The sequence below is a fragment of the Oryza glaberrima genome, chromosome 11, assembly GCF_000147395.1.
Source record: "Oryza glaberrima chromosome 11, OglaRS2, whole genome shotgun sequence".
NCBI lineage: Eukaryota > Viridiplantae > Streptophyta > Magnoliopsida > Poales > Poaceae > Oryza > Oryza glaberrima.
Genome location: NC_068336.1, coordinates 17,316,945 through 17,329,318, shown reverse-complemented (window position 1 = coordinate 17,329,318; position 12,374 = coordinate 17,316,945). Strand labels below are relative to the sequence as shown.

General features: G+C 39.9%; 1 protein-coding gene across 4 annotated transcripts; it reads left to right on the top strand.

Annotated features, from left to right (window-relative positions):
* The first annotated feature begins 6,562 nt into the window (after positions 1 to 6,562).
* On the top strand, positions 6,563 to 11,589 carry LOC127755306 (uncharacterized). Of its 4 annotated transcripts, XM_052280960.1 has the most exons (10): positions 6,563 to 6,684; positions 8,223 to 8,292; positions 8,382 to 8,412; positions 8,503 to 8,864; positions 9,366 to 9,577; positions 9,918 to 10,053; positions 10,136 to 10,421; positions 10,824 to 10,947; positions 11,022 to 11,103; positions 11,198 to 11,589. In XM_052280960.1, exons 2-9 carry the CDS (start codon positions 8,231 to 8,233, stop codon positions 11,069 to 11,071), a joined length of 1,263 nt encoding a protein of 420 aa, XP_052136920.1. In that variant the 5' UTR covers positions 6,563 to 6,684; positions 8,223 to 8,230; the 3' UTR covers positions 11,072 to 11,103; positions 11,198 to 11,589. The 4 variants fall into 4 exon arrangements, 1 of the variants encoding a protein (XP_052136920.1); XR_008012997.1 differs by having other exon boundaries at positions 9,921 to 10,053; positions 10,824 to 11,103; XR_008012995.1 differs by having other exon boundaries at positions 10,824 to 11,103.
* The last annotated feature ends 785 nt before the right edge of the window (positions 11,590 to 12,374 follow it).

Sequence of the window (12,374 nt, the reverse complement as noted above, 5' to 3'; positions counted from 1 at the left end):
AATGAGCCAATCCCAACGTCCTAACTATGGCCACTCCAAAACCAAATAGTATGGAGACGTTAGACCTACTATATATATAGTCGGATCAGTCCAGAATTTCACTTGATTTTTATGGGCTTTTTTTCAACATAGGGCCTGTTTGGCACAGCTCTAGCTCCAGCTCCACCCCTTCTGGAGCTGGAGCTCAGCCAAACAGTTTCAGCTCCACCAAAACTAGGAGTGGAGTTGGGTGGAGCTCTCTCACAAAATGTACTGGAGTTGTGGAGCTGGGTTTAGGCAGCTCCACAATTCCACTCCAGACTCAACTCCTGGAGTTATATTTAGGAGTTAGAGCTCTACACCCGGGGTATAAAATAACTATTCTATACCCCCTTCCCCTCTTCCTCCCAATTCCCCCACCCCACCTTCTCCTGATTGCTCCCCTCCTTCTGATCGCCCCCCCCCCCCTCTCCTTTTTTTTCTCCCCATCCCCCTCCACCTCTCTCTTTTTTTAGAGAGAAAAAATGTGTGTGTGTCTATATATATATATATATATATATATATATATATATATATATATGGTAAGACTATTCTACACCTGGGGTATAAAATAACTATTCTATACCCCCCTCCCCTCTTCCTCCCGATTCCCCTACCCCACCTTCTCCCGATTGCTCCCCTCCTTCTGATCGCCCCCCCCCCCCCCTCTCCTTTTTTTTTCTCCCCATCCCCCTCCACCTCTCTCTTTTTTGTGAGAGAAAAAAATAAAGGAAATTTTGCATTCAATGAGAATAGAACTCAAGACTTTCAACTCAAATTACCACATGGCACTAACCAATAGGCTATTTCTCAGTTGTGATAGAGTTTTCTTAGTAAAATTTTATCTTCTCATACGTGCTAAATCCTGTAGTATTTGGCACAAAACATGTAGTAATGGTACTAGGATGGTTGTTAGCATACACTTCAAACCATCTTACTGCACTATCCCAAATCTTTTACTACACAGCTATAGTAATATTACCATCAGAATTATAGATTACTATTGTAACATGATATGCCATCATTTAATTTTCATGAGCAGTGGTCACCACCACGCTATTGATTATTGTTTGTAGAACTAACGATTTCTAAACTTTAGTATTTACTCCCGCTCGTTACTGCTTTGTACTATATGTTACTGCAACCCCGTAGTAACATTGTGAAATAAATATAGTAATAATGTAACTAGTGTGTAGTAACAAAATAGATATAATCCTGGTCTCTCTCTCCCTCTCATGATCCCTCCACTTTCTCCTCTCCCTATCTCTCTACCCAAAAACTTGGCCTTCCTCTCTCTTTTCAAGAAAATCGGTCTCCTTCCTCCATCTATGTACTCCCACCCTTTTCATAGTAACGCCATCACGAAATATAGTAGCACGTCCGGTTAGTACAAAAATATATAGGTTGTTATTACATTCAAGTGACTAGTATTACTGGGTTTAAGCCTCACATGCTAACCATATACTTGTTACTGCACAAAAGTAGAAGTGTTACTACATGGTAGGTGCATGTTACCACTTCAAAATAGCTATGTTACTGCACGATAATTGTAGTTTTACTGTCGTTTTTACGAGATGAAGATTAAATAGGTGGGCTATAGGTAATGTCTGTAGGTCACTTTGAGCGAGGTCTGATTGATATAGGAGTGTTTTGAACAATTTTATACATTTGATAAAACCATGTTACTACATGTATATGCCCTTGTTACTGCATGTGGAGGGTTAAAGTTCAAAGTTCCAATCTTTGAAAAGCAATATCTCACAAGATATATGTTATTTTTTAAAATCGTTCCCACCATGATGCTACAGTGTTACTGCATGTAGAGGGTTAAACTTCAAAATGCATCTACGTACTCCTCTCTTCAAGAAACCGTTCTTCCTCCCTCTTCTCAAGAAAAACGGTCTCCTCCCACCAATATAGTGTTACTGCATGTGTAAGATGTGACAGTAATATTGTGGTGAATTACAGTAAATCAAGAATTGAAACAAAAATTTATAGGTTAAAAATCTCAGATGCTGTTACTGCATAAAAGTAAAAGTGTTACTGCACGGAAGGTACACGTTACCACGTGTTTATGCAGTAACACTACCCAAAAAATACAGTAAAACGCAGTGTAGTAACATCGTGATGTGATTGTAGTAACGTACAACAGACAAGTAGTAACAAGTAATAGTATAGTATTACTACTTGTGGAGAGACAAATTGCAAAATATATATATATATATATATATATATATATATATATATATATATATATATATATATATATATATATATATACGGTGGCGCTACACAGCGCCACCCACAGACGTTGTGTGCCACGAAACAAAATGGCGCCAGACACAAACGAGGAGAGGTCAGCCCACCACCGACAAAATCCCACCAACAAGGCATCCAACCAACCCGCGGAGTTAAAATTTAACTTAGATACAGTTGGTGGTGGTGGTGCAGTGATATCGTTGAGGAGTTAATATTATGCGATGATTCAGTTGGTCTGAATTAAAGTTTAACTTAGATACAGTTGGGTGTTGGGGTAAAACCAGCGGAGTTAAATTTTAACTTAGATACAGTTAGGTGGTGGGTGCGATGACGTCGTTGAGGAGTTAATATTATACATGGTTTCAATTGATATGAGTTAAAGTTTAACTTACGTACAATTGGGTGGTGGGATGCGATGACATGGTTTTGGAGTTAAAAAATTACTTGTTGTTGTTCAGTTCTGGATGATATGTGATTAAGTCTGGTCGCTGCTGAGTTAAAAATTAACTCGCGATACAAAACTGCAGGACATCGTTGTAGAGTTAATTCAGTTTGTATGAGTTAAATTTTAACTTGTGTACAACAAGATTTTAACTCAACAAATACATCCTCACAATCTATAAGCGTAAGTTAAATTTTTGTCGGCACTTGCTCTGGACATCAATGGCGGAGCGCCATGGAGGTGTTCGCCACTGCTCCTCCATGTCCTTCGGTATTCGAACTCGCCGCCGCGGAGGTCGCCGCCGTGTGCGTGGGGCGTGGAGCGGCGGCCCGATCCGCCGCCGCCTCGGCTGTCACCCGTAGTCGCCCCGTCACGAGATCCGCCGTTGAGCCGCCTGCATCCACGCCTGACACGCACCACCGTAGCCGGATCCGTGTACGTGGGGTGCGGATCGGCGGCCGGATGCGCCGCCCCCTCGCCTCGCCATGCCATGTTGGATCCCCCGACGCCGCGCCTTCCCGTACAGGATTATCCCCGGATCCGTCATCGCGCCAGATACGCCCTACCATGGCCGGATCCGCGCGCGTGGGGCGCAGATCGGCGGCCGGGTGCGCCGCCTCGTCGCCTCCTACACACCGTCAACCGTTGCCTCCATGCCTGCAGCCGTGCCGTACCGGATCCGCCAACGTCGCGCCCGCTGCCGCTCGGCAGTGGAGGTGGCGCTCGACGTCGCGCCGCCAGTCGTGCCGTGCCGGATCCGCCCAATGCCGGCACCGCCAGCCGCCACGCCCGCTCGCCGCTCTCATCTCCGAAAAAATAGGATCTGGATATATGGTTGGTTACGGGGTGGATGTACAACACTGGTATATATATATATACACTAAAAGTTGAGTAACACCAAGTTAAAATTTAACTTGGATTATGGGCGTGGGGGAGGGCGCAGGTGTGGGGTGTCATGAGTTAAATTTTAACTCAAATATGTGGTGGGTGGGGGGAAGGTGGGACAGAGTGGTGGTGCGGCTGTGTCAGGCGCCATCTAATATGTGGCGCCTGTAGTTCTATACACACACACACATATATATATATATATATATATATATATATATATATATTCTTTATATAAAGAAGATAGTAAAATTTGTACTTTTGATTAATTATATAATATAAATCTTTTTTTAACTTTTCCTCAATTTTCTTCGTGTTGCAACGCTTGGACACTTTTAGTCTAAATCTTTACCTACTATAAAACTAGAAAAAATGCTCGTGCGTTACAACGGGTGAAGTCTATATTAATCCCATTATTGTTATATGATTTAGTGAAGATAAAATTCATTATGGGAGTTCGCTTGGATATATATATTTTTAGAAAATCATAAGTTGCAGTTAGGAGTCCGGTCGTCTCAAGTTAGCATGCGAGTTTGTTTTTTTAAACAGATTTCTTATATGTTTCCTTTTGTATTACTAAAAATGAACGATCTTAAAAACAGACTCAAATACGGATATGTATTTTCAAAAGCAAACAAACTTAAAAACCAACTTATACACGGATGACGTACCAAAATACCGATAAAAACATCTTCAATTTTTATAAAACCTAGAAAAAAATACCCATGCATTGCAACCAGTGAAAGCCATTTTAGTCTTACTATTATTCTATACGGTTGAGTTAGAGTGAAAATCATTGTGGAAAATCGTTTGGATTTTTTTTTGCAAAATAATGAGTTGTAATTAGGAGTTCGATTCTCATCTCAAGATAGCATGCGAGTTTTTTAAAATTGATTTCTTATACGACTCCTTTTGTATTTCCAAAAGCGTCCCAAGTTAGCTGAGCGAGGTTTTTTTAAAGAGATTTCTTATAAAATATTTTTTTTATTTCCAAAAGCGAACGAACTTAAAAATAAACTCAAACACATATTTATATTTCAAAAATAAACGAATTTAAAAACCAACTTAAACACGAATGACGACCTATTGAAGTACTGGTAAAAATATCTTTAATTTTTATAATAGTAGAGATAGAAAATAGTAAAGATAGATAAGAGATTAAAGATGATTCCGTACTCGTATTTTCATCCGTCAATCCGAGTTCGTCCGCGTCACGTTCCATCGTCACATAATTTTTTGTACGTAGCCGCCGACGTCTGATACGGGCATACGGGTCTGTCTCAACACCGGCCCGTGTCAAGCCGCATCCCATCTCTGCATGCGTGCATGGTGCTTTGCCCGACTCGGGTCTCCACAGATACATAGGTGTACGCAGATATATATATGCCTCCACGTCTCCAGCCTGATCAAGTTGGCACGACAAACTTCATCTCTTCCTCAACTCTGACATGCACATAGTCACATAGAAATAAGTTCTCACCAATGAAACCAAAGCGACCATTAGACCGACAAGCACACCATTAAAGCATGTAAGCAACTTCAGAAATCAGAAAGAGCATATAACAAGTTACCAACTGATTTTTTTACTATTTGGTCCTTCTTAAAAACTTATTTCATAAATAGACAACTAGAAAAACTTATCCTAAAAATAGTCCTTTTTGAAGCGCCAAAAATATTTCAATCAGATCATCAAACAATGAAAAACATTACTCACAACATCAACACTCTACTCTTCAAACATCGAAGAAACCACATAGGACATCATGTGTAACATCGAATAAAACGAGGATGAAACACTTGAATAAAATAGAGTGCAACAAACATATACGATAGACTGCAACAACCCTATCGTCTGTTATTTTCTTCCACTTAGGTGATTGGATCTATCTTATTCCTCTGCTCCGGTGACATTGAACTCATCAAAAATCACTCCATCTCTTCCTAGCCCGTACTTCTATCCTCTTCGCGTTGCCTTGCCGCCACCGATGATAGCTCCACCATCTCTTCTTGGCACTTCTGCCATGGTCACCGGTGGCTAGGTCTGGCGCCTCCTTCCTCTCCTTGTCCCCTTGCCGCAGCTGCTACCACCGTGGCATTTGGCGACGATGGCGGAGGCTCCGCCATCTCTTCTCGTCGTTGCTGCCATGGTTGTCGACGGCTATGGGTAGAAAGTATTAGTGTAGAAGGTGGTATCAAAGTGTAGTAAGGCATATGGATCAGATGGTAAATAAATCAAGGCGCGCATATTATATGGTAAATAATCAAAATTCTCATTGGGGTGGGGTGGGTGCATACGGGAGGAATGCGGTAGGGGGAGGTGGAGGCAATTTTAACCGTTCGGTCTAACATATATGAGTGGAGGACATTGGATTTGATAAATGAGTACTGTAGGTAATACTGTGTTGGTGAAACTATATGGTAATAAATAGACAGTAGTAGAATAGTAGGTGGATAGATTATTAAGAAATTATGAGTGAGATTAAAACGATATAAAGAAATTATGATTCCATCACATGCGAAATTCGGGCCGTTGGATTGAACCCTACGGTGCAGATCTGACCGGGCACTTGTGATGAGTACTTTTGATCACACGGCCCCACCTCACGCTGCCCGCCGCCTCCCCCACCCGCCCCCGACGACCGCCGGCGTCGCCTCCGACTCCGGCGAGGCCCACCAGAACACGCGCCGCCGCGGCCAGCCCTCCCCTCCGCCGCTGTATTCCTCCTCCTCCCACCCCGTCCGCCGCCATCAACACCTCGCCTCCGCGCCGCCTTCTTCCCCGCCGTCGAGGCGTCAGCGGCGGCTAACGTCGTCGGATCCCCGCCTCCTCACCTCCCCGTAACGCATCCCGCGCCGCCTCGCCGCGCCCTTTCTCCGTCACCTGCCACCGCCCCGCCCCCCCCCCCCCCCACCCACCCCGACAACTTCGCCCTCTTCCCCCTCCTGCCTCCGAGCACCCCAACCCCTAACCCTAACTTGTCGTCACCGTCGCCGGAGTCCACCCGAGATCGGTAGAGCCCTGCCCGGACGCGGAGAAGAAGCTGCCTGGTCCGCGATCGGATCGTGAAGCAGATCGACAGGTCAGAAACTCGCAAGTTTCTTCCCTTCAGTTTCATTTGAATTGCGTTCAGGGAATCGTATTCGTATGTATGGATCGCCTTTGTAGTTTCTACTCGAGAACTTGTCTCCTGTCTGTGCTTAATTAACTAGCCAACAAAAGTTTCAGTTTAAGCTGAGACTGCATACCATGCATGGTTTAGCCTTAGGCTGTTGACTTGGCCATGATCAATTACTTAAGTAATTAGTACAGTGTTTTCTAGTTGAATGTTTCCTGGAAACCTACTAGCTTGCATAAGGTAATTTTGTTCTCTAGTTGAAATGTTTTACTGTTGTCTTAAAAAATGAATGCTACTCTGTTGTATGAAGGAGGCGCCACCAGAAACAAGCAAAAAACAAAAGCCTCCTTACCAGCTCCCTCCTCATGGTACCATTTCATAACTAGATTATCGCCGAATTCGTTTCAAATTGTACAATTTTCCCTCTCTTTAGCTTTCACTTAAGCTTTATTGTAATGTGCACTCCCTGTTCAAGGTAAATTACTTGTGGTTACTCTGTCTAAAGCTAGATACCATTATAGGTTGATAGAGGCAACTGACGATAAATCTATCCATCTTGAGATTCAAAAGGATACATGCCTGCCTGCCTCTGCCCATGCGTGAATTAAAAATCTGCACAAGTGCTGCTGTATCAACAAGCTAGCAGCTAGTCGAGCATGCGTGTGGAACACAACATCGATCTTAAATCTACTTATCTCCTTCCTTGGTAGCTATTTACATACTTATCCAACAAACTAACCACCTACTCATTTCAGATTCCTTTCAGGACATTAATTTGTACCAATTGTAAATGTGGGCAAGCTGTTAGATTTGCCTCATGTTTCAAGTGTTTTGATTCAGACGAATTGTTAGATGTTGGGTCTCATTGGCTCTATTAGTTAATTGCCCTATAATGCATACTCCATCATTTACAACCAGTATGCATCTCGCTAACTTTTGCTCACTAACACCATAACAATTCACTAATTGTGCACTATTTTTGTGTGTTAGTTTCTCATTGCTTTTGATTAATGGGGTGGGCATTGCTGAAATACCCACTCCCAACTTAGCTACCTAAGCTTATATGACTTTATGTTTCAATAAGCCTTTTTATGCTATAAACCTATTAATAATAATATTGTTGTGCTATAAAACCTGATAAGCTTGTGGTATAATAATATTGTTGTGATAAAACATTTTTATGCTCTCTTTGTTGTATTCTTGTTGTGCAACTTGAAACAGCAGATGGATTCGATTTATGCTATGTGCTCTCCATAATTAATTTTCTTTCCTACTGATATATGTGTTGTCACTTGTGTTCTGTTTGGTTCACATTTGTATGCTGGTTTGGGCCCACATAGTATAAACATTTTGTGTGGTCGGATTAGTCTTACATGGAGTGCTCAGATAGGTTTGGGCCAGCTTTTAAGGCTTTATGTTCCAAGGGTCCACTCCTTTAGAAAAAGTTGGGTAAACACAATTGCTATGAAACCTAACTCTTGGTTTTAATCAATTCAATGCAGAGTTACTGATGGCTCCAAAAAGGAAAGTGAATGAGTCAATTGTGGCTAATCTACCTGTTCCTGATCCATCGTTAGTTCTTTCTCACCCTTTACTAGTTCTTTCTTACTTAAGTTCATGCTATGAAAATTATCTTACAAAAGAAATGTTTTGTTTTTCAGAATGCCAATTAAAATCCCTGGAGACTCTAAGGTGAATTTCAACTTTTATATTATTTGATGCAAATAAAACAATAAGACAAATAGAAAATACCTTATCCTATTACGGTTTTAATTTGTGCAGATTGAAATTCAAAACCGAAGCAGAAACTTGACAGTTTATGCCAGCAAAGTTGTTGATAGTGTGGCATATAATGCTATGTTGTCATATCCGGAAGGTCAACAAGAGAAATGTGTAGCAGTGTGTAGAAGATTGGAACATGCTCATGCACTTTTTGACATCCTTGCAAGTTGCTCCCACAGCAACATCATTGAACCTATTGGAATTTGGGAAGAAAAGGGGACGAAGCTGGCATATATTGTTTTTCCATGCTTTGATGGACCACTGAGTTTAATTCCAACAGAAGAAATATTTGATGTGGAAGATGCCACGAATGACAAATCTTATACATTTGGCTTCACTGACCAAGGATGCAAAATTTTTGTGTAAGTGTCAGTTTAAATGTTACATTCTTCTTAGAGGCTTGAGATCAACAAGTTCATAGACTAGAAATTACTGTATTGATTGAAAATAACTAAAAGTTCTGGAATTAATAGAGAGGAAAAAAACATCTCAACTGTTCACATAATGAAGATATGTCTAATTATGGTTGGGATTCTGTAGAAACACAAATGGATTAGGGCAAAAAGTAGTCTTTGCATAGCAGGAAAGTGCATTCATGTTTGATTTAATTAGCTTGATCTATAGTTTTAACCATACAGGACTATCCTGATACATGCAAGCATGTTACTTTTCGAATTTTCTTGTTGCCCATTCGACAAAAGTAGATTAATTTATATAGATCAAAATAATAACAAACATGTCGAGACAGTGCAGATGCATGGGTTAAGCTTGTAAGCATGTATGTGTTACACAGATGCAGAATTAATATTTGGGTTATTGCCTTTATTTTATAGCATTAGATGATACTTTTACCTTTTTCGCAGAGAAATGTTTATGGCCGTCAAATATGTCAATGACCTATATGATGATGAACAAATACCTTTGAAGGCATTGAATTTTGATGAAAGTAAAATATTTTACCAGTTGAACGCTCAGCGGGACTACCGTGTCCTGTTAACTGACTTCAAGTTGGAGATTTCACCAACCGGTAATGCGAGAAATAACCGGAAAGGCAAGGGTAAAGCTTCTAGCACAGGTATATCCACAGACATGTTGAACACATGCGAATCAGGATTAATCTAAAATATTTTGTTAATTGTTTCCCCTTTTGTTTGGTTTTGATGTTTGTACTCTTTTTAATCAATGAAATGAATCAGCTTTGCCTCTGTTTATCAAAAAGAAATTCTGAAATATTTTGGTCTCAAATCCAGGGATCCTTTATACAAGTTATAGAAATGGGGTTTTACATTAGAAATGTCAGAAAACATGGTGTTTCGTGAAATTTATGTCTCTTATTGAGGAGAGAATTTGTATAACATAGTAGTTTTGTCAATATACTTAAGTCACTAACTTGTGAGTAATCTCTCTTTTCTTAGCAGTACCAACTGTTGATGAGCTAAAGGTTGCAAATTGGAATGGTTTGGGGCAGCTTCTTCAAAAGCTCCATAAAAACCTTGGACTTCACGCAGAACTAAACCATTTTGCTGAACTTCTTGGGAAAAAAACAGTAAAGTAAGTAACACTTCCTTACAAAAATAATTTTAGGTATTCTTTTAGTATTGCACCCAAGTTGATACAAAATAATGGTGTACAGGTATGAAGATCTGGTGTGGGAAGCTGGATTATGGGAACATAACAGCAAAGTGCAATTTATCAGGGAGATATATTGGCACTATAACAACGATGAGGCAAAAATATCCCAGCTTAAGCTTAGAGCATCTCTTGGTCTCAAAAGCTGCATTGACAAGTTGGAGGTGAACAAATCAAGAGAGCCAAACAAAGAAATCAATGACAAAAGCTTGTATAACTCCTTATTCTTCCTCAGAGTTTACATGGTTGCACACCGAGACGATTTAATTAAAGGATACAGTGGAGCAAAGGTGCGTTAGCTGTTTTTGCAATTTTGTTAATTTTTTTCAATTAATTTGGATCGGTATGAATTTATGCATGAAGGACTTAAAATTGTTTCTATGTAAACTTAGAATACTTATATGTGGACATGTTGTTTGGCACCCTTTACTGCAAAGAATTTATATTACATTCAGATCGACCTGTTTCGTCATCGCTTTCTACATTTCTCATTTTGTTAATTTCTCCGTATACATTTTAGCTGACGGGTGGGCTCTTTGGCTCCACACTCTCCTTTTTTACCTTCACAAAAAAGTAGTGAGTTGGTGATGTGGTTGGTGGTAGTCCGGTAGATTGGTCACTCACCCCCACCACTTGCTTATTTTAAAGTAGTTTAGATTTTTCTTAATCTTCCCATGTACTGTTTCATACAGGAAACAGTGGAGGACAGGAAAGCCGTTGTGAGGCTGCTGATGAAAGAGTGCCCTACATATATGGTGAAACTCATTGCAGAAATACGCCATTTAGGCTGGATTAAGGAATCACCATTTTTGCGGAGTAAGAAATCTGAAAATATTTTTGACAGTGTTACCTTTTCCCTCCCAGTACTTGTATTTTATTCTTGCATGCAGAGGATAATCAGTACATGAGAGAGTTTTATCCACCAAAAGCTGCAAAATGATCACTATGCGTACAATTGCTTCTGATACACTGGTAACCAAGATGATTTTTTAGCATGTCCTAAAAAAAAGTCCATTTCCTTTCCTTTTTACTCCCGTTTAACAAAATTTGATCTCCATTCTTGCAGCTGCTCTTAGGAAAAGTGCTGATGAAGGAAACTTTGGTACAAATGACATTTCGTTTTTAACATGGTCTGGAAAGTTGCACTAAATGGCAGGGGAACTTCTTGTGGCAAAAACTAATGGAATCATTTATACTTTATGCACTGTTGTAGCCTGTAATTTACTGCTATGTGGTGTATAACATTCATTTCACCTGCTTAGATGAGGATTAACATATACAAAGGCAAAATTGGAATGTGAAAAAAGTGTTTCCCCTTTTTGGCATCTACATCATGATAGATTTAGGTAAGTACAGTAGTATTTTCTTATTGTACACATGTTAATAACATATTTTGGATATCTGGTGCACAATTTGCATCCACACACGTCTAACTTGCAGTTTGACATATGTAATGGAAGTCCGAAAGCAATGGTTTTTACCACGCGCCCCACATGAATTCCTTGAATCGACTCCTTTATATTTGAATATATGAAACAAATTCCAGCTGAAAGATATAGTCTTATTTTTGGCTGATTATTGAGCTAGAAGCGGTAGAAAAATCTTCAAAGCTGATAAAAAGCGGTATGTCGTCGTAGCAGTGGAAACATCACTTAGATGCCTTCTTTTTGCTAAACAATGACATTCTTTATTCAAATTCAAAGAGGGGTTTATATAGTGAAATTGTGCCTAGATCGCTTATAATTTCTCCTATGAAAATGTACTATTTTACAGTATTTCCTTTGTTAGAAATGAGTCAGGTCGTTGAAGTAGCATGCCATAGATGGGAGAGGAAATCTTGCACTGGAATGATATACCATATTTTGTAATTATCACAATTATGATGACCTTTTATTTTATTTGTTTGTGTTGCTTTTGAGTTAAAAACGATTTTGCTTTCACCCTTTTACTAGTGCAAATAGTCGCACATTCGCGCAACTTTAATCTGGCTCTATATTGGATGTCTTTACATGTTATTTGAATAAATTATTTTTAGTCTATTGAGGTTTATAAATATAAGATAAGGGTTTATTTGTAAATGTTTTTCAAATAATCCATGTCTAGATAGAGGATTAAGGTTCATTTATAACTTGACCAATTTTTATTAAATAGGTTGAGGGCCCGTTTATAATATAATAAATAGAGGGGTTTGAACATGATATGTAGGTGAATAAGGTTAGGCCCCCAATCATAGTGATCATTTG

What these genes read in the sequence shown, in the direction of transcription:
- LOC127755306 (XM_052280960.1), top strand. Translation starts at nt 8,231, where the DNA reads ATGGCTCCAAAAAGGAAAGTGAATGAGTCAATTGTGGCTAATCTACCT. An exon ending in CAAGGATGCAAAATTTTTGT is followed by an intron (nt 8,865 to 9,365) that starts GTAAGTGTCAGT and finishes CCTTTTTCGCAG; the next exon opens with AGAAATGTTTATGGCCGTCA. An exon ending in GGGTAAAGCTTCTAGCACAG is followed by an intron (nt 9,578 to 9,917) that starts GTATATCCACAG and finishes CTCTTTTCTTAG; the next exon opens with CAGTACCAACTGTTGATGAG.